General features: G+C 40.6%; 1 protein-coding gene across 1 annotated transcript in view; it reads left to right on the forward strand.

Annotated features, from left to right (window-relative positions):
* cmip (c-Maf inducing protein) overlaps positions 1–25,273 on the forward strand; it is a gene marked incomplete at its 5' end in the record, with an annotated part of 47,476 nt that extends 22,203 nt beyond the window's left edge. Inside the window, 19 exons of the mRNA XM_080027724.1 lie at positions 1,166–1,225; positions 2,185–2,346; positions 2,803–2,844; positions 3,834–3,896; positions 4,056–4,136; positions 5,418–5,521; positions 6,064–6,168; positions 7,714–8,193; positions 9,344–9,409; positions 12,192–12,218; positions 12,323–12,371; positions 12,493–12,600; positions 13,427–13,543; positions 15,189–15,329; positions 16,926–16,973; positions 17,780–17,926; positions 18,598–18,703; positions 19,263–19,333; positions 19,818–25,273. Coding sequence (XP_079883850.1) covers positions 1,166–1,225; positions 2,185–2,346; positions 2,803–2,844; positions 3,834–3,896; positions 4,056–4,136; positions 5,418–5,521; positions 6,064–6,168; positions 7,714–8,193; positions 9,344–9,409; positions 12,192–12,218; positions 12,323–12,371; positions 12,493–12,600; positions 13,427–13,543; positions 15,189–15,329; positions 16,926–16,973; positions 17,780–17,926; positions 18,598–18,703; positions 19,263–19,333; positions 19,818–19,871 — 2,031 coding nt within the window. The 3' untranslated portion in view covers positions 19,872–25,273. The remainder of the gene's footprint in view (positions 1–1,165; positions 1,226–2,184; positions 2,347–2,802; positions 2,845–3,833; positions 3,897–4,055; positions 4,137–5,417; positions 5,522–6,063; positions 6,169–7,713; positions 8,194–9,343; positions 9,410–12,191; positions 12,219–12,322; positions 12,372–12,492; positions 12,601–13,426; positions 13,544–15,188; positions 15,330–16,925; positions 16,974–17,779; positions 17,927–18,597; positions 18,704–19,262; positions 19,334–19,817) is intronic.
* Positions 25,274–26,539: the final 1,266 nt, after the last annotated feature.

The raw sequence follows: 26,539 nt of genomic DNA on the forward strand, positions 1-26,539 counted from the left end.
GGAATAGAAGCTTGTAAGAATCTTATCCAAACACAGTGAAACTTCTTTACAGTTGAGGACATATTGAATCATGAATCCTTAATCAACTATCTCAGTAAGCAACATACAGTATCTGGCTTTCTTTCACATCTTGCTTCTCCACGGAATGTTTCGTTTGTAGCCGGCGCCCTGGGGTTTGGGAGAATACTGTGACAGATAGAGCGTTGGGCCTAAAAGTCTCTGTGCATGAGTGTCCCTCTCGTGGGGGCTAGAGCATCAAAACAAAGCCCCGCAGTCTCTTGAGGACGTAAGACAAGACTGAGACATGTATTCACTTTGACAGAGCAACGACTAATGGGGAAACTCCAACTACAACCAAGTCACTCGCTCGTTTAGTGTAGGCCTGAGTCAGGGACAGACTGTTGTTAAGCTTTTACGCTAAGAATTTATTTAGCAAAAACCATGCCCGTTTACTGTTACTGCATTTCTTTTTTTAAATATTTTGTATTGCTTTGTTTTCCTGCAGGCGAGTACAAAGAGCATAACTACAGACACAATTAGAACAGCGCCTCCACATCTACTCAGGGCACTATTGTACAAACAAAAAACACAAAAAAACACAAAAACAAATTACCCTTAAAAGAAAAGATAAATGGCAACAGAAAACATGTATAGAATAGATAGCTAAATTAGTTACCCAATTGGATTGGACAAGTGGTGCAAAACTAACTTGGCTCATTGTGTGCTTTGCTTCCGGTAGCTGCACACTCACCTTTGTTCATGACTATGATGTTGAACCTTTACAGCAGACACTACAGGCCTTATTAAACATGCAATAAAACACACTGTGTTAGACATGTTCGAAAATGACTCTTCAACTATCTGTGACTGTAGGTTAATGTTGACTTACATTGTTCAATCTGTCTGGCCTCTTTCAGGATGTAGTTGACTGCAAGCCAATGTCATGAATCCCTTGTCTGTGGGATTGCTTTCTATTAGCTGGGATCGCATTTAACACATCGTTTGTTTCTCTCTGCGTGTGTGTGTGTGTGTGTGTGTGTGTGTGTGTGTGTGTGTGTGTGTGTGTGTGTGTGTGTGTGTGTGTGTGTGTGTGTGTGTGTGTGTGTGTGTGTGTGTGTGTGTGTGTGTGTGTGTGTGTGTGTGTGTGTGTGTGTGTGCGCGTGTGTTACCACAGGCTGCAAACAGCTACTTAAGGGACCAGTGGTTTCACTCCCTGCAGTGGAAGGTAAGGTTACTGTTTGTCTTGAACTATTCATTGATGTCAACACAGTCCAAAAACACACCGCATTTTGTACTGTCTTTCAACTTTGCTGTTCCTTATTTTTGAAGATCTAATATAAATGATATTGCAGAACAATCAATATTAGTATTTGTTATATTGCCAATGGTCTGAGGCGCCATTTTTTGTGGCACCTAACAGCCCTTTATGAGGATCAAATTGTATCTTAGACAATACGGTCTTAAGACAAGACATCATATAATATATCACATCAAGCGTTGTTTATATAGCACTTTCCATACACAAAGAGGTAAGACAAAGTGCTATCAATAAAAAAAAGAAGAGAAAAAAACAGCCATATCACTACACATCCTCCATTGAGCCCAACAAGGAAGTGTGCCTGACGTAGCTCAGAGCGCTAGCAGACCTCACTGTTGCATCCTCATGGTTTCGCTGTGTTTCATATCCTCCTCCACACTCAACACATATTCTCAGGCATCAGTCATCAAAAGCTGTCCCGTGAAAAATAACTGCTGCCCATACTTTTTAAAGGTGTCATGATAGGTTTATTATACACAGCTCTCACTCACTCACTCACTCACTCACTCACTCACTCACTCACTCACTCACTCACTCACTCACTCACTCACTCACTCACTCACTCACTCACTCACTCACTCCCTCACTCACTCACTCACTCACTCCCTCCCTCCCTCCCTCACTCACTCACTCACTCACTCACTCACTCACTCACTCACTCACTCACTCACTCACTCACTCACTCACTCACTCACTCACTCACAGGCCCAAAAACAAAACAAGCACAGAATTTCACACGGTTGACAAATATGTTGAAGTGCTTGTTTCACAGCTACAAGGCAGGGAACAGAAACATAATACTATTCCAAAATGGCTTCCCAGGTATTGACTGTATGTACGCTGTGTTTTTTTCTTCTTCAATTCAGAAAAAGATCTACAAGTACCGTAAGGTTTTGAACAACCCGAGTCGCTGGGACGTGGTGCTGAAGGAGATCAGAGCGCTGGTGGACATGGCTCTCACCTCACCACTACAGGATGAGTCCATACACCAGGCTCCACTGCACATCATCTCTACACTGCTGGCTGAGGTAGATACACACACACACATGTACACACACATACTCACGCATGTACACACACGCATCGCATGCACACACACGCACACACATACTCACGCATGTACTAACACACGCATGCACACACACACACGCACACACACACACACACACACACACACACACACACACACACACACACACACACGCTCAGTCATATTCCCACTCATGCACACATCCACATCAACACATGACAATCACATAACACGAAAAAGTGCATTTCACATAATAGGTGACCTTTAAAAATGAATTCCAATACGACACACACACACACACACACACACACACACACACACACACACACACACACACACACACACACACACACACACACACACACACACACACACACACACACACACACACACACGATATTTAGATATTCCCTAAACTCCTGTGTTTTGCCTCTCTGCTTCTCCTCCTACACAGAACTCTCACCTCAGCTCTCAGGATCATGAGAACATCATTGTGGTGCGTATCAAGTCCACTGTCTCTATAAAGGGATATCTGATGTGCAGTTAATCATTAACCTTCTTGGGATCCACCTCTTGTTGTTTTGCTCTTTAGACTGAAGGATAGTATAGGTTCTCCCTCATGTACATTATTTGTGTATGTTACATTTTTGTAGGCCTATTCGTCGCTGTCAGGCAGAAATCCTTGTGTTTCCAAAACAGTCATTTTTCAGTAAATATTAAAGAAAAACACTGTATTTTTAAACCAAATCAAAAGTGCACTATTTACAAAACATCGTATCATCATGTTTTTCTACATGTCATTTTTAGTATGACATAATTTGCAACATAAATCAAAACAAAATCATTTTGAGGCATCTGGAACCAAATGAAAGACTAGAATATGTGTCTAAAGAATACTATGGGCCACAACAACAACAACAACAGTGAAAACATTACTTTTGAGTAAAGCTTTCTAATTTCATACAGTGTTCTAAGGGTTCCAATTTTCCTGTCAGTAAAGTTTGTTTATTCACTTGTGAAAATAAGCCTAGAAAATGTTTCACTTCTCTGACACACCTTAAGTTACATAGTGCACATTTAAGCTCTTTTTTAATCGTTTTCATTGGTTAAAACTTTATAAATAAACACACACACATGAAGTGTGACCAATACCACTGTTTTCTAAATAAAATAAAAAATAAAAAAGGAGATACAAGGTTTTTGCCAGACAGCGACACTTTGTGTGTTTGGGACTGTCGATGTGGATGCCCAGATGGCGGCATTATGGACGGAAACAGAACGGTTTGGATTGTAAAAGGGGCTTGTAATGTTTGTGTAGCTCACGTGTGGGCTTTTTTTCCAAAAGGTTTCCTGCCCAGATCTATACTGCTGGCAATCGGCCAGGGTAAATAGGAAATAGGTGATAGGATATGGAAATATTCACCTATCTCCTATCTGTGTGTGTGTGTGTGTGTGTGTGTGTGTGTGTGTGTTGTTTGTGCTCAGGCCATTGCTCCTCTCCTGGAAAACAACCACCCCCCACCTGACCTGTGTGAGTTCTTCTGTAAGGTGAGCTCACGTGCAGCAGTTTTATGTCTAAAATTAGAACCACAGCGAACATACAGTATAGCTTCCTTTGCAAAGATAAATAGTCTCAGAGCTTTTATGAAAAGTGCTTCCTGTTGACGGTCATGTGTGTGTGTGTGTGTGTGCGTGTGCGTGTTGCAGCACTGTCGGGAGCGGCCACGGTCCATGGTCGTCATTGAAGTGTTCACTCCTGTGGTCCAGAGAATCCTCAAACATAATATGGTGAGAAAGTTCTCTGTCTCTGTCTCTGTCTCTGTCTCTGTCTCTGTCTCTGTCTCTGTCTCTGTCTCTGTCTCTCTCTCTGTCTCTCTCTATCTCTCTCTCTCTCTGTGTCTCTCTCTCTCTCTCTCTCTCTCTCTCTCTCTCTCTGTCTCTCTCTGTCTCCCTCTCTCTCTCTCTCTCTCTCTCTCTCTCTCTCTCTCTCTCTCAGGAGCTGCCTGGAACATTCAGTTATAGGGATTAGAATAAGGTATCAGCTTCCCTCCAGGGCTTTGATGACTGTTATATTGCTGCCTGCAGTGTCAATGTCTTTGGTGATACGTTTGTAAAATGCTCAAATCCTTCATAGTAGTAGCATAAGAAATGCATTCAGTTTGTCCACTTTATCAAAGGTGTAACTTTTTTGTTTATTTTTTTCGTGAAGGTTTATGCTTTCCCTGACATACCTCTTATTTCAATGATTATAGCAGACCCGGGTTCGATTCACGCCCGCGGTCGTTCTCTGCATGTCACTCCCCTATCTGCCCCATTTCACCTCTGTCTCTCTGCACTATCAATAAAGCATAAAAATGCCCAAAAAATATCTATATAATTATATATCTATAGGCCTACATATAAAAAATAAATAAAAAAATAAGTCATTATTTTCATTTTGTCAGAACATTAAAGGTTGAGTAAGCGATTCTGGAGAATCACTTTTTGTCAAAATCAGTGAATATCTCCTCACGAGCTACCTCTACCTGTCCGTACTGCGTGTGCGCAATAGAAAAAACCTAGGCTCTGTAAACGGGCATGGTGCCAGCTACTGTGGGCCTCTGTGTTTACAAACCAGTTTACAGAGCCTAGGCCTTGTCATAAGACCAGATTTTCTTTCAGCCACTAACAGAGGTCGTGATTTTGATAACAAGGGTTCTCCAGAATCACTGGAGTTGAATTAGACCCCATACAGTGGACTTAACAGTCAGACCAAGGCATTGTAAATGATGTAGTGTTCCCAGTCTGCTTAAAAAAGGATTTATTTCCCAAAGGCTCTTTTAGATATGATTCTATTTCATGTACCTCCATCCTCTAACTCAGTGTTTCTCCAACTGCTCCAACACAGCTGATTCAGAACCATCAACTTGTCATAAACTCCTGATAACAAGCTGATCATCAGAATCGGTTGTTTTGGAGAAGGGAGACATTTAAAACTACACCTTTCAAGAACAGCGATTCTGTCTTTTTGGCCTTGGTTTAATTTGTATGTTTTTAACTCTGTGCTCGTCTTGTATGTGTCTCTGATAGGATTTTGGGAAGTGCCCCCGACTGCGTCTGTTCACTCAGGAGTACATCCTGGCTCTCAACGAGCTGAATGCTGGCATGGAGGTGGTCAAGAAGTTTGTCCACAGGTGAGCCGCTGTCATGAGCAAGATGCTTGGATGGACGGTGTGTCTCGTGAACATTGTCATACTATCGCCATGTCTGATTAGCTTCAGTCGTCTGATCAAGTGTCCCAATGATTTTCTCACACCTCATTAACTGTGTTAGCCAGGGTAGGAAATAAGACGGGTGCAGGGCCAAAATAAATTGAAGGGCTGACACGGGTTTTGAATGCCCCTGTAATATTGAGAATTATTAAATTTTTTCTTGGGGGGGGGGACTATTTAGAAAGCCCTTCCAGGTATGGGCATTGGGAATATAGCACTAGCTATAAATGCTGTGGTGGTGCTGTACATTGGAGTTTTGTTGTTCAAGGGTTAGCGTCTGTCCCTATCAAATAAACTCATCATATGTCTGCTTGTATTTTGTTCCACATATTTGTTAACCTTTTATATGGACACCCTATTGATCTCGGGTTTAAAAATCCTCTAAGGTCTCCATTCAAATGTACCATGTGGTGTACAGAGGTGAACCCTGGTATTTAACCTGTAAACCTGTATGTGTGTTGCAGTATGCACGGCCCCACCGGACAGTGTCCTCACCCACGCGTCCTGCCAAACCTGGTGGCTGTGTGTCTCGCCGCCATTTACTCCTGTTATGAGGAGTTCATCAACAGGTCAGTCAGTCAGTAGCGCACACACACACACACACACACACACACACACACACACACACACACACACACACACACACACACACACACACACACACACACACACAGACACACACACACACACAAAGGGCAGCGTCACATCCTTTTCCTCGAACACAATGGAATTTTTTGTAAACTCTCGGCGCGCCCATCTCCCACCGTCACATTTGATCTTGTCAGTTTTCCACCTCTCTCCCTCAGCTGATCCGCTTCTCTTTCCACCTATGTCAGACCACATTAAGCCATCTATAGCCTAAACTCATTGCAATGTACTAACATGTTCCTTTCCAGTGCATTAAACATACACAACCTATACAATTTAACAGTGGATAGAAACTAATAAATACATACTATTAAAAAGGCCTGTTGTTGTGGCTTCTGCGTCTTATTTTCAAAAAAATTCCTCTTATGGGTTTGATATAGACTAGATGACTAGGTGACAAAACAGACCATTGCCTTTTAATGTAAATTTAATCAGGGCAAAAATTATTAACTGTAACAGTTTAGTTTTTGAGGTCAATGGCCTCCATTAATCATAGGTTCAAATAAAGAAATATACATTTCAGTGCATGAGAGTGAAAAGCAGATGCTGTCTACATGTGGATTCTTGTGAAAAACAATACTTTTTCTTCTGATGTTACAACATGTGGTATTTCATTTCTGTCAAAAGAACATTTTGTCATGGCAAAATAGAGAAGAAAGTGTTCCATTAAAATAAAGCAGTTATTCCGTTGCCAAAACCTAATCACGTCATGTTTGCTTTCCGGCTGACCTCATACCAGTGATCTATATTTAAATAGTCATATTATTTTCTAGTTGTAGGTCCATGGGGCTTTTTGTTGACTTCAGATGTACGACTAGAGCCTTCTTAACTAATTGGCATCCTGTCCTTAGACACCCTCACCCCAGAGACAAACATTCTTAGCTGAATTTTCCAAAACTGCAGATCACAAAGGAGCCATTGCTCTGGTTCCCATCTCCCCTGGCTCTGCCTACGTCATCTCTCTTCTCTCGCCCTCCTGTCATTACATTTACTTATTTTAAGTACTTGCACACTTGTACTTTACTTGGGTATTTTTCTTTTTTTTATACTTCTACTCCACTACAATTCAATGGAAAATATTTTAGGCAACGTCTATGCAGGACCTTTACATGTACCAGAGTAATACAGTTTCAGTTTGGTGTTTGTACTTTTGAATCTTTGAGCCTACATTACATACAAGCTACTCACATATTTAAAAGAAAAACAGATACTTTTGTACTATTAAGTGGATGAAACAAAGGCGACTTGTTTTACTCTAATGGTAAAATAGGAGTCATTTCTCCAGTAAGGTATCTCTACTCATACTCCAGTATGGGTTTTTCATGTACTCTTTACACCCCCATTTGGAGCCCTTTGTTCTCTCATACATTGTATCCTCTCTCTCTCTCTCTCTCTCTCTCTCTCTCTCTCTCTCTCTCTCTCTCTCTCTCTCTCTCTCTCTCTCTCTCTCTCTCTGTCCCCTGCAGTCGGGACAACTCCCCCAGCCTGAAGGAGATCCGCAATGGCTGCCAGCAGCAGAACGAGCGCAAGCCGCCCATGCCGCTGCGCCTGCTGCGGCCCGAGCCTTCCACGCCGCTCCCCGCCACCATCCTGCCTCTGTCGGCTAACCCCAGCCCTCCTCAGCCTCCTAACCCTGCCCCCAACAACCATAACCCTGCCTCCAACAACCATAACCCTGCCCCCACCACTAGCCCCAACCCTGCCCCCCCTGCCCTGCCCCTCTCCCCCCCTCCCTCCGTGGTCAACTCCAGTGAGATCCTGGTGGAGATGGAGCGCAACAACAACTGTGCCAACGCCCGGCGGAAGGGGGGTCCGTCGGGCGGCGACAGCGAGCCCAACCTCATCGACTGTCTGCTGGTCAGCCCGGCCGTCAACACCCTGTCCATCCAGCTGCCTGCACAGGCAGACAGAGTCCTGGGCTGCTTCGCTCTCATCCTCAAGATGCTGTGAGTTCACAATTGGGTTAGGTTGTGTCTAAGGATGAATGGCTAGCATTATAGATACTTTTGCATTAAAGATGGACATTTCCACACCTTTTGGACTTTTCCACCATAAATAAATAATGCAGAAAAGTCACAAATTGGTGCAGAACAATTCAACAAAATGTGAAATTAAGTGTTTGATGCTCAAATGTTGTGGGGGAGCAGAACCCCCCGCTTAGAACATGTGTCCCCCAATAATGGAACATAACCTACGCCCGTGATTACCCATGCAGTGTCATGTAGTCAGTTTGTAAAGGTGACATTACGTAAGAATGGCCTGAAGAACTGATCATTGTAGGCCTACACTTCTTCCTCTTCTTCTGTCGTGTAACACCAGAGGTCCAACTCAGTGTCTTGTAGCCATGCCTGGCCTACACTTAATGGGTTAAAACAGAAAACAGGCCTGAATGAATTAATGCATGAGCCCCGGTGCTGATTACACTGTGTGAAAGTGGATCAGCAGTCACACTGTGTGTGTGTGTGTGTGTGTGTGTGTGTGTGTGTGTGTGTGTGTGTGTGTGTGTGTGTGTGTGTGTGTGTGTGTGTGTGTGTGTGTGTGTGTGTGTGTGTGTGTGTGTGTGTGTGTGTGTGTGTGTGTGTGTGTGTGTGTGTGTGTGTGTGTGTGTGTGTGTGTGTGTGTGTGTGTGTGTGTGTGTCGGGGCTCTGTAACCGAACAAGGTGCATGCCTAAAACGTGATCTGTATTCCTTTTGGACCGATTTGTGACAAAGTGCTTAACTTACACTAATGGGAAACTGCTGCTCCACTTTCTGTTAAATCAGCGCCGTATAGGGCTGTGTCATATTTCAACTGCTCACCCTCTTGGTGGTTTCGTTTTTCCAGACTGACTTTTCACTGATCGAGGGCCACACCATCCCTTTGACACTATATTTAGTTTAGTTTCATTCTATTTGAAAACATGTGTGAAAAAAGAAATAAAAGAAAATAGTAAGTTAATAAAAAATAATATTTTTCAACTTACCAAAACATTTAACCGATTCAACATGTCCGAAAAGTAGTACGTCGTTAGAAGTATACACTTAAACATGATTGTATACACTGACTGTGCACTGACTCCCTCCATCTTTTGTTTTGTGGACTGTTCCTTTTTTCAGGTCTGACTACGATGACTGGAGACCTGCCCTGGCCAGCCTGCTGCAGCCCATCCCCTTCCCTAAAGAGTGAGTATTCAGATATTGCATACATCAGCTCACACTTGCATTTGATTCCTTTTTTTTAAATACATTTTCTCTCATAAAAGTAATTGAAAAACGAACGATAAAAAGCTTGAAATCTTCCTTAACAGCTTCCTCTGTCTGTCCGACCGCTGAGTTGATGAACATTGCGATACACTCATCTGCAGTTATTATCGTGCACGTCTTGTGTTAATCAAGATTCTAGAGCAGCAGGAAGTGGTTGATGAGCCTAGGCCACTGCTTTCAAAACCTTACACAAGGTTGAAGCACCGGCCATCACAGATGCAGAAAGATTGAAGCAGTGTTTTCACATTGTAGCTGCTTTATATAATGCAGAGCTAATGTTACCGTCTTCATACACTGCTGCATGCTTGAGTCTTTAATATATACTATAAGAGCTTTGGTAAAGGAAAAAGAAAGTTTAAAATATCACTTCAAATTTTTTACTTAAATAGACTTCTACAGAAGTACTCACGTAATTAGTTTCATTTCACCACCCACGGTTAAACATCTCCTAAAAAGACAACTGATGCTGTATGTGTATTGTTTTGAGTAATCCATATGGTGGCATATTAATCATACATCATATGTTTTTATTCAAATCCCTTCTGAAATGTATGAAATGATGTACAGTAGGTTTAAATGTGCATGACTTTCCCTAAGTCGTTCCTTTGCTTTCTTTTATCTTGGTTTGAGAAGCTGTGACGTTCATTGTGGTATAGTGGAGGGCCTTCCTGTAAACGTGCAATAGGTTCATTGAGTTGCACAATGTGTACACAGCCTGCGTGGTGAGAGCAGCACATTAGCAGAGCAGCAAAAAGATTCTCAGAAGCCAGTGCTCAGAATCCAGGACACAATCCCTGAAAACACAGCATGTCTTTTAGTAGAGGGACATGTGAAGCATGCAATTGACACCTTGGAGCACCTTTAAACAATTGTAATGGTAAATCACTCGCAAAAGAAAACTGAGCATATTAATTGAGGGAGGGCGGGGGGGGCGCACACACACACACACACACACACACACACACACACACACACACACACACACACACACACACACACACACACACACATGTCACTTTTGAGAAGCTAACATTGGTGGTAAGTGTAAACATGATACATCAAATATGATCCCTTCACTGCACTAGATTCAAAGCTTCTTTGCAGGCAATTTCCTATGTGTGCGCTACACAATGGATCCCTGTCAGCCCAAGGTCACATTAAAGAGCGGTCCATTATTCGACTCTGGCTACGGTTTAAATCCTCCCAAAAATTATTCTGTATTTTACGGGGGCATCAAAATCCCCGGTCGAATGAATTTCAAGAACATATTCAGATCTTTCGGGGACATTTTGCCCCCAAGCTAATATCCGACCATGGACTTAGTAATATACAGAATAGAGCTGTTTTGATTCAAGCCAAAAACACCAGTGCAGCCATAACCAAACTCATGTACTGTACCAGCATCACTCTAGTGCTTACATGCCACCCCCTCCCACCTCCTCTCTTTATTTTCCTCCAGTGTCTCTGATAACTGTCTCTGGTACATACAGTATGTTTCCTTAAAGGGTCCCATAGGGGCCTGCCTGCTGACGTTTATGAGCTACCTTACCACACCTCCTGTGGGTTCCCTGTCCCCAGAGAGCCCGCTTTGATTGGCTATGAGCCCCGGGCCTTCTTTGTAATTGGCTGGCTGATCCCAGAGCTTCGTTAACATTGACTCGCTAAACCAGGTGTTGATGTCTAACACTGGGACGCACCTGCTGCACACCTGAGCCACTGTTTGTGCACTGCATGGCTCCAGGCGTCATTAGGAAACGCAACAATACTCCCCAGTAGCATGTACAGTAGAGGAGTAAACAATGAGTCACACACACACACACACACACACACACACACACACACACACACACACACACACACACTGACACTTCCATAGGTTCATGCACACTTTCAGAAAACAACTGCCTTACACAAAAAGTGTTTTACATAAACTGTAGGGACTGCTTGTGTATTGCAGTGTTAAAGGAGGAGTGCAACAATGTGCAAAGTGTGCTTATTTGATTTCTACAGAGCTGTATTAGGGCAGGAAAGAAATAGAGGAGGAAGTCATTTTTCCATTAAGGACGAAATACAATGTGGAGACTAAACGTTGTATAAACTCCTATACATTCATTTTAAAATGTATATGGAGATCCTTAAATTCCCCGGGGATACAAAACAAATGGCAGCATGAGCCACAGGTTGATGTGCAAAACCATGATTTGCAACTTTACTTTGAACGTGTTAGCGTTAAACACACGCTGTCATAATGACGTCACACAGCTGACCTCTTTGGAACTGCTACTAAAAAACCAATTGTAGTGATCGTTCCCCATCATTCAAATGTCATGTAAAGTAAAAAACACTTCCTTGAAGTTCCCGTGGCCTGTGTGCACAGTATACACGTGCTGCACAGTATACACATGCTGCAAATGTGGTAATGGTCTCTGCTGCAGTCTCTCTGAAACCTATCTGAACGCATTGTTGGCTCAATCCACCAATATAAAGTAATATTGTTCTTCTGTGTCATCAGCCTAACACTGTAGGGCCAACCAACCAAATCTGACATCCATTAATGCTTGTATAGAACATAATAAACATCAAGTCTGTGCTATATTGCTAGAAATGTACTGTATATATGTTCGTTTTATTATAATTCTCAGCTCCAAGTGTTTCACAATGTAATATCTCAATTTTCTCTTTTTCTTTTCTCTCCTTCCAGGGCCCTTGCACATGCCAAATTCACAAAGTAAGTCAACTAGACATCATACACTGTGTTCTTCAAAGATTTATTTGGATTCCAGGTTGTTTTTTTGTTTTTTTAAACTCTCTTTGGTTTCTCTGTCTCAATAGGGAACTGAAATATGTTATTCAAAGGTTTGCAGAGGACCCAAGGCAGGAGGTGAGTGTGTGTACTTGTGCATGGCTAACGTTAAAGAAAAGACAAGTTCTATTAGCTGGGATCTCGTTTAACACATTGCTGCCTGTGTGTGTGTGTGTGTGTGTGTGTGTGTGCTTTCCAGGTGCATTCCTGCCTACTCAGTGTGCGTTCAGGTAAAGATGGCTGGTTCCAGCTCTACAGTCCAGGAGGTGTGGCCTGTGATGACGACGGAGAGCTGTTTGCCAGTATGGTGAGTGTATGGACACACCAGGGTCAGACATTTGAAAGGGTTTGAGGCAAAACATTTAAATTGCCATTGAAATTCATTTGGCTTGGTGTTTTAATCCCTCTGTAGAATAGAGAATTATTTTTGGGGAAATCTTAATCGGTATTTAGAGTTGAAAATGGACAGCAGGGCATCTGTTGTACTTTTCTGCACACACAAGTCCTGTCAGAGGCAGCGAATGGATGGCCATGGATTGATTTGTGTACAAGATCCCTAGCGTTAGTGGCTAGTAGATAGATATTATAGACTTTTATGGACGTGCAATTGGAATAACATCTTTAAAAAGGTCTTAAAAAGCCTTAGATTTGATTTGGAGAACCCTGAGCGTACCCTGATGGAGGAAACAAGGTATTTCCCAAAATGTGATCAATTTGCCCTGGAAATGATCAAATAATGCCCATAAGCACATCTGCCAGCAGCAACAAAAAAGGGGTAGCACTTTATATCAATGTACATGAATCATCATGAATTCATGACTGAATTAATGCATGAATTCATCCATCTAATACTTCATGAACTATCAGTAATTCACTAGGATTCATGGTATCTCATGCATGATTTAACACAGGAACAATACATTCATTAATGCTTCAGTTTAGGTATTTTAATCATCATGATCTTTGAGTTATTACTGATCAGCATGCCTTTTTCATAGGTAAGTGACAGGCCAAAAATACTGACTAGTCATGCCTATACACATGTGTTTTGTTAAATACCAAGTGTTGAACTCATGATGAACTAAGCATTGATTTGTTGTGGTTGCTAATGCCTGGCCCTCCCTCTGCTCCAGGTTCATATCTTGATGGGCTCCTGTTATAAGACCAAGAAGTTCCTGCTGTCCCTGGCTGAGAACAAGCTGGGTCCCTGCATGCTGCTGGCTCTACGTGGGAACCAGACCATGGTGGAGGTATGGCTAGCTACGTCATGTGTTGCTATCTAATCCTCTCTTAAAGGAATACTTCACCCATACGGAACCAGCGTTCTATCATTATAAAATCGCTATTATAATATAACAAATTAGGTTTTTCTTCCCTCGGTCTTCCTTTGGCCCAGCTGGCCTGTTAATCCTAACCCTACATTTCCCTATGCGTGATGTCACACGTGGGAAAATGTAGGGTTAGACAGTGAGACCATAAAACACTCTTTCTGCCTTTTCTCAGGCTAGAATGAACAGATTTCTAAATTATTTGCACATTTATACTACAAAGGATCTCAGAGTTCAATACAGCTTCATATTTCCACCGTTGAAGTAGGTCTTTAATTTTCATAATTCATCCGGCTCTCTCTCTTGTGTTGCATTAGTAGCGTAGTTTATTTACCATTTTTCTATCATGGTTGAAGCTCGTTACTAACACAGCAGAGGTTAGGTTGACTGAATTGAAGGGCTATTTTTAAATTTTACGTTTTGTTTAGTTTTTTTGTTAGGCAACTTTTGAGTTTCTAGAGAAGCGCAAAATCAATATGATTTATTAGAATTATTTTTATTATTATTAATTCAGCCATTTTCTGTTGCAAAGAAAGACAAGTTCTTAGGAATAATCTTAAAGGTCAAAATCTTAGCAGCAGAGGCTAACATACTTCTTTTTGGTGTGGGTTTAGCTCCCAAATAAATTCCAATTTCCCACCTCCAAGAACTAGAAGCAATGCCGGGGAAGATGCAGAGAAGGCTCTGTATAGACGAGTGAATAGTGAAAATAACTAGTTTTTCTGAGTAATGTATTACCGGTAGTTAATGGGAACAATGTGTGAAAGGGGGCTCTTGTGTTTATTTTTATTTTTATTTTTTTATTGACAATTCCTTTTGTATACACTAATACACATACATGTACATCATAATCACAGATTCAAAGTATAAAGAAAAAAACTAAACACAGGCAATGCATTAATTAAATCAATAAACTTAACAAATATACTGTTTAAGAGTATACTTAAAAAACAGAGAAAAGACAGAAAGCAGAAAACATTGGGAAAAAAGGGGTGGTGGGTAAAGGGATGTTCCTGCCTATTCCTTAATATCCTAGGCATACATTCTGTTCCCACTTATCATCTTGGTCAACAATTGTAAAATGTTACTCTTTCCGTATGCAAAGTTTGTTCAAAGTTTGGGGCTCATGTGTTTTTTCAGAATCAGAAATACTTTATTGATCCCTGGGGGTGAATTTGGTTCTTTACAGTTGCTCCAATTTAGAATAAAAAGAGTCTAAGAATATGTGCTTAATGCAACAAAGTATAACCTAACAAGAAAATATAAAAATATTAATATAAGAATAGGTTAACAAGTATGAACATTATACTAAAATATTGACACAATGTAAGTACTGGAAATAACTTGTAGATAAGGGTATGTAGTATGTACGAACATTTACATCAAAGTGTCATCAGTATAGCTTAGATAAGTAAGATATTATAAAATAATGATACTCTATATAAAGTGATTTGTAGAGTGAAATTATTGCATAGCAGAAGTGTTGCGCATGGGAGTAGATTATAAGTAACATATAGCTTATTCTGAAGGGTGAAAGTGAGCAGGTTTCCCATGTGTGTGTCCACAGATCCTTTGTCTGATGCTGGAGTACAACATCATAGAGAACAAAGACACCCAGCTGCAGATCATATCCACACTGGAGAGCACCACGGTGGGACGGCGCATGTACGAACAGCTGTGTGACCGACAGAGGGAGCTCAAAGAACTGGTGAGCTACTACTGCTACCACGCACATAAACACACACACACACACACACACACACACACACACACACACACACACACACACACACACACACACACACACACACACACACACACACACACACACACATCACACACACAGTGGCGCTGTACTATGGCTGGCACTGCGCTTTGACCCCCTCCGAAGTAGAAAACTTGAGGGGGGATATGTGAAAAAAAACTATTTCAATGTGCATTGTGTACAATTGACTAAATTGACTTACTTAACAAAAATGCACGCACACAAACACACAAACTCCGCACACTCAAACACGCATACACACAAACACATAGAAGCGAACAGGCACGCATGCACACAACACACACACACACACTCACACACACAGGGGTGCTGTACAATGGCTTAACTTAACTAAAATCCACGCACACACACACACACACACACACACACACACACACACACACACACACACACACACACACACACACACACACACACACAACACGTATACACACACACAGTCCAGCTCATGCCCCACATTTGTTGCGGTTAGCTTGGTGAAGACCTACGCAGAGAAAATCAAGTCAACCGGTTTCTCCTTTAGTACAAATTCTTGTGTCCTCATGTGACGCATGTGACCTTCCTGTCAACCACACTTACAATGACTTCATTTAGGAGAATGGTGCGCGGCTCTGTCGTTTATCGTAGAGGAAGTTTGTTAATGTGATGGTGGCAGCTCTGGTGTTAGAGGGAGTCCACACTTCTCAGTAACCTCTTAATGTCAGAGTATAGAAAATGACACACTCCCATCGACTTGACTGTGTCTGTAGACCAGAGATCATTCATTCACTGTATATGTGTGAAAGGTAATTTAGGGAAGCACTGAACCAGCACTGTGTATACACACTTAAGCACAAAACAAAGACAACTCTCAGACTTTACACAAAGCACATGAAGAAATATCAATGTGACGCCACTGTGTGCATGTGTGTGTATTGCATTCATTCTACCAGTATTTCCACTAGAGTCGTTCTTTTTCTGCCTTTATACTCTTTTTTTGGCTTGGCAACAAAATCAGGTAATTAGCAATACAAGGCAATAAAAAGCTGTTTTTATTTCTATCTGTGTGTGGGACCAAACAACTATTCTCCATTAGTAATTGTATTATTGGATGTGTATTTTGTCATTTATAATGATCACATTAAGGCCAGTAGTAAATCATCCCACAAATGATCATTTATAACCTAATTTAGCTTGTTAGTAATGGTAAATTATTTCTTTTTGGTCTGTTGTGGCCAAATATATTCTAGCAAAAACATTATTGCATGTAAGGAAATATGGGAACTAGTTGACAACCATTTTGAAGTGTCCATGTTTCTGTGCCTTTTTCTGGATTTTTCTATGAGAACAAGGCATTCTATATTGATATATGGAATAAGTAGGCCAGCAGTATTTTGTTTTAAAGCTTCTCCCGTAATACGATGTGAACGCAGCATGCCTACAGCTGCTCACGCACACCACCTGCTGTCTGAAAAGGTTCCTGCAACAAGGCATTGAGCTCTTTCTGTCTGTCTGTCTGTCTGTCTGTCTTCTCCTCAGCAAAGGAAAGGAGGCCCTACCCGGCTCACTCTGCCCTCCAAGTCCACGGTGAGATAACCAGTTGATTACTGACATTCTGACATCATATAATTTTTTATTTTTTTTGAAAAGCATTAAAATATACAGTATATGCAAATCTGGCAATATCTAGCTGAGTATGTATACATTTGCATCTCTTTTAAAAAAAAACTAAAATATAGATGTTGAATAAAGCCAGGGGTGTACATCTTTATTCCATTTTTAGAAGTGTCGAAAGTTTTTACGGATCTGATTTTGGATACTACCTTTTTTCATTTTATAAGTAAAAAAAAATATCTATGAACAGGTCTTAATAATAAATTTGCACGATTGTTTTTAAGAACAAAGTGTATCACAAATCAGACAATTGACAACATATGAACAAATCATTGTGAAAAGACCTTCAGAATAGTGCTTAGAATGCTTATGGAGGGTTTTATTGATTGTAGTTCTTTAGAATTGAACTGTTGGTTCAGTATTGGAAAAAAAACTGTTGTTGAAATAATGGCCGTTAAAGATGGTTGTGTAGGAGAAATATACAGACTCAAACAGACAATGTTCAGTCAAATAAAAACAGAAATGTACATTTTTGATCATTTATTTATTCTAGGATGAATGAATACATGTTATGGAAGCCAAAAAAGATCTACATTGACCAGTGCTTGGAAAACAAATGATTTTGTATGCAGTGTCTCGCCTTTAACAAACGTGGTACATAATGTCCACCCAACAGGACAAAGAATATCGATTCAAATACAAGACAAGTGTGTTGGTAAAAAAGACTTCCTTTTGACTAGTTTAATATTGAAGGTTTGTATTTGCTCTCCGTGTGTTAGGATGCAGACCTGGCCCGCCTCTTGAGTTCTGGCTCTTTTGGGAACCTGGAGAACCTGAGCCTGGCCTTCACCAACGTCACCAGTGCCTGTGCCGAGCAGCTCATCAAGCTGCCTTCACTCAAACAGCTCAACCTCTGGTCCACACAGGTACACACACACACACACGCACACACACACACACACACACGCACACGCACACAAACGCACACGCACGCACGCACACACACACACACACACACACACACACACACACACACACATACAGAAACGCACACAGACACACGGACGCATGCATGAACACTCGCTCGCTCGCACGCTCACTCGCTCCCTCACTCACTCACTCACTCACTCACTCACTCACTCACTCACTCACTCACTCACTCACTCACTCACTCACTCACTCACTCACTCACTCACTCACTCACTCACTCACTCACTCACTCACTCACTCACTCACTCACTCACTCACTCACTCACTCACTCACTCACTCACTCACTCACTCACTCACTCACTCACTCACACACACACACACACACATTGGTAATCACTAATAATCCAATTGATGTCCTCTTTTCTAAATGTATCGTGTTTTGCAGAAACAAAAACACAACTATGAGTTGACAGGAAAAAAAGAAAACAGCTAACAGAGAAATAAAAAGCATTTACATATCTATAGTACACTGTTTATTAAACATTTACAGTCTTGCTGCAAATAATTTGTATCATAATAATATAATATAATAATAATACTGTGTATTTGGATGGGAATTCAATTGATGTCTAATTGGTGTCCTGTCTGTCTGTGTTCTTGCTTCAGTTTGGGGACGCAGGCTTGAGGTTGCTATCGGAGCACCTGGCCTGTTTGCAGGTGTTGAACCTGTGTGAGACTCCAGTCACCGACGCTGGTCTTCTGGCTCTCAGTTGTAAGTCGTTGACACACACACACAATAGCACCATATCCAGGGTTCTCATGATCATTACATTCCTGGAAAATGAAGGATTTAAAAAATAAAAATAAAAGAAGAGTTTTCCAGGTCTGGGAAACGGTTTGGAATAAACGGAATGTTTTGGAAATGTTTTGAATTTACAAAATATTCTGATAGTGTTTAAACATGTTTATACAAATGTGTTATGCAAAATATACGTATTTGAATTACTTTTTGTTTTAAAATGCAATGTTTTAGAATGTTTTTTGGACCAGGCCTTAAATAGGTTTAATAATGCTGTGAAAACAGCCTATTTAACATGAGAGTCGATGAGAAACTTCTCTGTTTTGGTCCTTAGTGGCCACTCTGTGAACTGCATTTTTTGTCAATTCCGCATTGGATGCCTGTAGAACTCGCTGTGGTTTGGGCTTGTTAAAAATGTGTGGGAACCCTGCATATCACTGTATCTAAGAGTAAAACATGCTAACTAACTGTGTTGTTTGTCAGTGTATACATACGTGATTGTGGCTAATTGCTACTGTTGCCCTTTTTATAGCCATGAAGAGTCTGTGCAGTCTGAACATGAACAGCACAAAGCTCACAGCTGACACATATGAGGACCTCAAGGTAACACTGCAACACAACTTTTTTCCTTTCCTTATTTAACACGGTTAAGAATGGCTTAAGCAAATACAGTATAACCTGTTGTTTGGATTTAACGCAGTTAGCCAGAAATCTACATATTAATGTATGGGAGCTTTTTTTTTCCAATTCTGCTCACGGTTTCCCCCTGGCTTCCAGACTTTGTGCTAAGCTAGCCTCACCGCATTTGGAGGCATATTTACTGTACGCACAGTATCAGTGTTATTGATTATAAAACATAATTTTGATCTGTGAGAAGTGGAGAGGGAAATGAAGTATCGTATTTTGCATGTGAGCTCATAGTGAGTGTGTGTGTTCCAAGATGTTGATGCCATTTCCCTGTGTGTGTGTGTGTGTGTGTGTGTGTGTGTGTGTGTGTGTGTGTGTGTGTGTGTGTGTGTGTGTGTGTGTGTGTGTGTGTGTGTGTGTGTGTGTGTGTGTGTGTTTGTGTGTGTGTGTTCCTCGGCAGGCCAAACTGCCCAACCTGAAAGATGTGGATGTGCGCTACACTGAGGCCTGGTGATCGAGCACAAACCAATCCACTCATACAGACATCAACCGGAAACACCCACACACACACACACACACATACACACACACTGCACACAGGCTCATATATTGTTAACATTGTGTTGTGACATCATCTCCAATCGCCGCCATCAGTAGACCAGGAACTCAGTGACATAATCCCATGGAGAGGATCAGCTGAAATAACAGGAAACACCCTTTTTTAAAGGAGAAATCTACATGGACCTTGCTGCTCCCCTTCTTCCACTTCTGTCATCGATTGTTCCAAGGACCTACCTTTTTTTTTCTTTTAACACGATCCTAAGGAGCCGCTATATTGTGACACGAGGGACCCCATTTGTCACTCTGTGTCTCACCCCGTCTTTCATATACAGTCTCTCAATTTTCATACTCAGTCCATAATAACCCCCTTGTCTACCACCGTGAGTGTCTCGTGTGTGCACCGAAATTTACACGCGCCCGTGAAGGCAACACTGGCTCGTCCGTGCATTTCAAAGTGTTGAGAAACAAAGCAGTATCCTTTGATACTGTTTGTGTGAGTATTCCTTTTAATTTTTCTCTATCAATGCTGGTGCATATGATAGACATTTCATTCATAATAAGTACACTGAAGTTGTTTAGCACTTTTCAAAAATAGATCGCTTGACACTTTAAGATAAGGAAGAAACAATAGCCTATAGAATCAATAAATGAACCATAACAAAGGAGAAAAACATGCCATCACACACAAGGTCAGATGATAAAATAACAATTTTAATCAAAGTTTAAATCACATTGGTAAAATGATCAAACTCCTAACATACAGTGAATTGTTGTTAGCCTCGGAGGAGATTTGAAATAATGAATAGCCGAGGTTGCAAAATGTAGATACACATACAGTATGTATCAATTCAGTTCATTTTTTGGCTGTTGCTGTTGGTTGCATAGATGAACATTAGAGCGTTTTAATTTCCTCGCGTGTGTTAAAAAACTCATCCTAGACGCCCTGGGTGTAGACAGGGGGGTCAGTCCAGCCCTCCAGGCGTTAACCCCCACCCCACCCCCCACACACACACACATACGTCTGGGCGTGTCCATGTCTTGAGGAAAAAACCTGAATCAGCCAATCAGGGCTCTCCTGTATTTTCACATTCCAGTTTGTCTAATCCAATCTGACCCACTATATATATATGTAGCTCTGTGAAGCGTCAAGTCACTTCAGCCCCTCACTACCTGCTTTACTGTAGTTGTTTAGGTGAGGCGCTACCTCAGAAGAAACCAGTTGCGAGACTGTGCCTATTTCCTCATTCACCACACGTTTCACGCACAAAAAAAAAGGAGAGAAAAAAGAAAAACTAGAAAAAGGTTTTTATCAACTCGAATGAGCATATTTTTTCAGACATCTGTGCTTTTCATATATTGTGTGTTTCATATATAAAAATAAACATATATGAAGATAAGCCCAAGTCATGATGACATTTCAGAACTGTTTTCGGGAGTCGGAACAGCGAACATTTTCTTTTCCTTTTTTTTTTCATTTGTTTTCAGTGTACATGATCTCCCATTTGCTATTTAATAATAGGACAATTGTGTAGCAGTAGCTTGGGCGGTCTGGGACTGCCTAATATTTATAAAAGTTTTCTCTTTTTTCAAACCTCCATTTACTCAGTCTCTCTCTCTCTCTCCTGGATCCCAATGAAGTACACAGGCCCTGTTCATTTCTTTTGTCACCTATTTACACAAGAAGCCAACAAAGAGGGGGGGGGGGGGGGGGGGCGCCCATACATGGATCTCTCTGTAACCTTTACCTGGTTAAGGTAGAACCTGCAAAGTGGACTGCAGTTGATTCTACAATGGACCTTTTTAACAGAGACTCACTCACCACCACCAGCTGAGAAAGTTGTGGATTTTCCATATCCTCTTGCTATTTTTTTGGATCTGTTTTAAGGGTTGGTTATTTTTGGAAAAAGAGGAAAGGACACTTTGCCAAACATCTTCATTCAAATGAACTGTTCCTTTGGTGAACTGATTGGTGTCTGTTAGTGGAAGCTCTCTGTGGATAGAACACTCAACACTGTGTGGGCTCACAGTGCCTATACTGCAGATGAGCGCTGGACGAAATTGCTCTTGTTTTTCAATTGTTCCGCTATATTTATATGAGGCCATAATACATTTGGGTGACATTTTTAGGCTGTGTATGGATGAATAAGTTCAATCTATTGTACATATTCTACCACACTGGGGCTATAAAAGGGACAAAGAGATTGGAAAGAAGAGGCTTTCCTAAATTTTCCCGTCTACATTCCCCTCAAAAAGTTGCCTGTTTTATTGTGACAAGAATTTTACACCGTTGTTGGTAACTGCCCTTTCACACTGCAAGGCTGTGGAGATCCATCTACATTTTTCTTCTTCTCTGCCTATGTGTTTTTGGGGGTTGATTTTTATCTCGTGTTGGCGCCCCCCACCCCCCCCCCCCCCCCCCCAAAAGACAGGTCCACACAATACATCCATCCATTTTTATTTATTCCTGTGTGGACCTTTCAGAATGCTTGTTGTCGAATCAAGACGAAGCTTCAGCAGAGGACAGGATGCCGTCCACTATGAGATATACTCTGTTTCCTATTTATTGGGTGCCATGGCAGTTTTTTTCTGTTTTGGCCCGAAGACTGGGGTTTGTGTACGGGCCATTGTTGGGTCTGGCTTTTAGGACCTTATGTGCTCTCTTTCATATCCTGTATGATGTATATACCAGTGTATATAGTCGTCTCCTCCTCCCTCCTCTCTTTGAAACCATTTTTTTGAATTCCTATTAAATCCCTACTTTTTTCCTTCTTCCTTTTCTGTAATTTTTCTCTGGGCCTCCCTTCGTGGGCAGGCTGCCGTTGCCTTCATCTTAACGTGTGTGTGGTTGTTGTTTTTCACACATAGTGCACTGTAATCTAACAAAATGATGTTTTCATGATATCCTTTTTAAGTTTCCGACCTCTTTGATTTTGATCACTTTAAGCAAACATTTATTTTTCCTTTGTTCTTGTTGTTTAGTCGTTTTTTGTTTATCCTTGTTTTTTTTTGCATGTACATGTTGCAGCGTCATCTGGTTATTTTTATTTTGTAATTGTGTTTTATAAAAGGTTTTTGAAATATGATAAAGGGTCTGATCACTATCTCACTGAGGTTAAGGACTGAAATGGAGAGATCCCATCTAACTTGATCCCCGATTGGTTGTTGCCAGGATCTTACCCAATGAGCATTGACACATCCTATTGGTCGAGACATTTTGGGTTCGATTGATTATAGATTTTTTTCTAGAATGCCAATACCAATGCTGGTACTTTTGGACTGCAGCTGCTCCTAGCGGGGATTCAATCATATAAGTTTGACCATTTGGATATCAAACAATGCAGATATTTCTTTGTTTCCCCTAAGACTTAAGTTCTAGTCCTGCTGAATGATCATATCAGATGTGGACCACACAGACTGGCCATTATAATTTTTTTTATTTTTATGAAGGTTGTTGGTTCCACACATCAGCACATTGATCATTTAATGTAACTTTACTAAAGTTTTGTTTTTTGTACCTTATAAAACAATGTTCTGTTCTGATATTTTAAAGGAAAATAGGCTTTCTCGTGTTTTTGATGAGATTTAGATAAAGAGGTTGATATCAATGTACTGTAGGCTAATGTCTATGCATTTAAGATGAAGGTACAGTCAGCATCTGGCTAGCTTAGCTTTGCTTAGCGTAAAGATTGGGGTAAACAGCTGGCCGGACTATGTCCAAAGGTATAAAAAAAAAACGTTTACCAGCAACTGTTTCTCATTCCCATATTATACTGTATATCTACACTCAACAAAAATATAAACGCAACACTTTTGTTTTTGCTCCCATTTTTCATGAGATGGACTTAAAGATCTAAAATTCATTCCAGATACACAATTGTACCATTTCTCTCAAACATTGTTCACAAATCTGTCTAAATGCGTGATAGTGAGCACTTCTGCTTTGCTGAGTGGCCTTTTATTGTGGACAGTCTAAGGCACACCTGTGCACTAATCATGATGTCAGATCAGCATCTTGATGTGGCACACCTGTGAGGTGGGATGGATTATCTCAGCAAAGCAGAAGTGCTCACTATCACACATTTAGACAGATTTGTGAACAATGTTTGAGAGAAATGGTACAAGTGTGTATCTGGAATGAATTTTAGATCTTTAAGTCCATCTCATGAAAAATGGGAGCAAAAACAAAAGTGTTGCGTTTATATTTTTGTTGAGTGTATATCTGTTCCACACAAGTAAAGTGGAAGAAGTCTCTGTCACCTTGCCTGGCAACCTCTCAGTGAAGACAAGCTATTCACTGGACCTAGCTAAGGAACAGTCCGGCACATAAACCTATACTGAAACCACAATGTGTCCTTTTTACACTTCCCTTTGTTAAGTGAGATTTACAGTGGCTGGCTGGTCTCCATTTTGATACCTTTGGACAGAGCGTGGGTAGCCCTTTCCCCTTTTCCCATGCTTTAAAGGTGGAGTCAGTGATTCTGGAGAATGCTTGCTGTCAAAAGCATTTTTTTGTCAAAGTCATTGAATAGGCCCTATCTATAAATATATCAATATTTCAGGTTGCGGATTGTGAGGAGGTATTAACATATTTTGACAATTTTCCACAATCACTGACTCCACCTTTTAAGCTAAGCTAAACTAACTGGCTGTTGGCTGTGCTTAAACATGCATCAGAGTGGTATCAATGAAAGCGAGTATGCATATTTCCCCCAAATCACACCTTTTGCCGTGGGAATCCTGCCACAAAACTTCATCCCACAGTCTGTAAATCATTGGGAGCTGCCACTTGCCCCGGCTAGCATAGCACCTTGAGTTTATAATGGAAGGTTTTTCTGTAGCACTGTAGAACATGTAATGGTTGAATAGAAACGCCTCTTCTCTTCTCTCTGTATGCAGTGGATTTCACTGTGCTGTGCTTACCTGTCCCATCCCTATCCCTCCCTCTTGTCTATAATCTTTGATGTGTGTTTTTTTTTATTATACACAAACTGTAAAGAGTTTGTACCTTGTCCCTAGTGGTGAACAGCTGTGCTGGAGTCTTAACAGTTGTTATAGAAGGTCAGATGTGGGCCTTAGACTGTACATGGGCACAGCCTGACTCATCTGACAGACTGAAAACATCAACAACTCTCTTTCCCATCATTGTAGTCAAATCTTTTTTCTTTTGGCAGCTGGAAAAGGGGCGTTTCCCATCACGTTTCTCTCTCTCTTTTTCAGTCCTTTCTCTGCATTGATCTGCTTCTTCTCCTGCTGGGTTATTCTTATTAATAATCTTATTGTTATTATTGCTGCTGCTGCTGCTCCTCTGTGGCTGTTGTAATAAAAATACAAAGATCTCCAACAGGAAAAATAACAACTATGATGTGAAATAATTTCAAATAAAAAAATAAATTGTCTGTGAATATGTTTCAGCCGTGTGTGTGGCACGTGTGTTCTTTTCTTCATATAAGGCAAACTTCATTGTGAAACTAAAGAATTATGCACCGCTCACCGAGAAAGTTAACTGACTACAATCATTTAACACCCAGATAACAACTTCAATAGTGTTGATTGATTGTAACTCACTTAAAATGGTACAAGCAACCTGACAGTCATGACGTTTTTTTTTTTTTTTTTATGCATGTTGGTTCACTGCCCAGTGGGCCATTCTCATAACACACGCAAAATAATAAAACAACATGAGTATAGCGTTTATAGTATATCAATATTTCAGTAAAAGAAACTAAGAGTATATTAAACTAAAACAAAATAATAACCTCAGATTGATCTTGAGTCTTCGAACTTTATCGAAAAGCCTGTATTTCAAACTTTGGTCATCTGATTTACCAGGTTCTAAAAATTTAAATAAAAAGACACCATTGAGTTGTATTCTGGGAAATGTAGGAACAAGTGTTTTGTGGAGCTTGATAAAAGATTAATCTGAATCCTTGGTTACAAAGGACATGCTCTAATCTATTATACCTAAGGTTGCAAAAGGGTGCAATGTTTTCGGTAAATTTCTGGAAATTTTCTAGGGAACTTTTGCTCTGGAATTTTGGGAATATTCAAAATTGGGCATTATAGGAATTAACTAAATGGCGGTAATTTAAATAATCTGTTTCATATCCAAACATAAATCTAAACATATAAACATTATGTTTTGTCATAGGCAGACATCAATCATACAATTAAAAAAACATAACATTTGAACAGATTTATTTGCAAGTAGAACTTTATCAAGTTTTGATTTTATGAACAATCAATAATTTCACTGAATGACAAAATGATGAATGTTGAGTAAAATATTACTGATCTGTCTGGTCTAGAACATTTGCCAGGATTTAAATAACATAGTTAGAAAGATATAGTGCATTTCGGTTGCCTTAAATTTAGTAAATTCTAGTGTGTTTTATTGTGAGTTATATTTTAATCAGCAGAGCTTTAGTCTGAGTTACACATAAACCTATATGCAGTTTTGAAGCAGAAAATAAAGGTTCTAAAACAGAAATGTTGATGTCTAATTTTTTATTGTTTTTATTTTTTTAATCTGATGTTTAGATTTTTTTTAAATTATGATTTTTTATTTTAATGTGGGAGGAAACCGAAGACCTCGGAGAAAACCCACGCTAACACAGTGAACTG

This window comes from Ammodytes marinus (assembly GCF_949987685.1).
Source record: "Ammodytes marinus genome assembly, chromosome: 5".
NCBI classification, from domain to species: domain Eukaryota; kingdom Metazoa; phylum Chordata; class Actinopteri; order Uranoscopiformes; family Ammodytidae; genus Ammodytes; species Ammodytes marinus.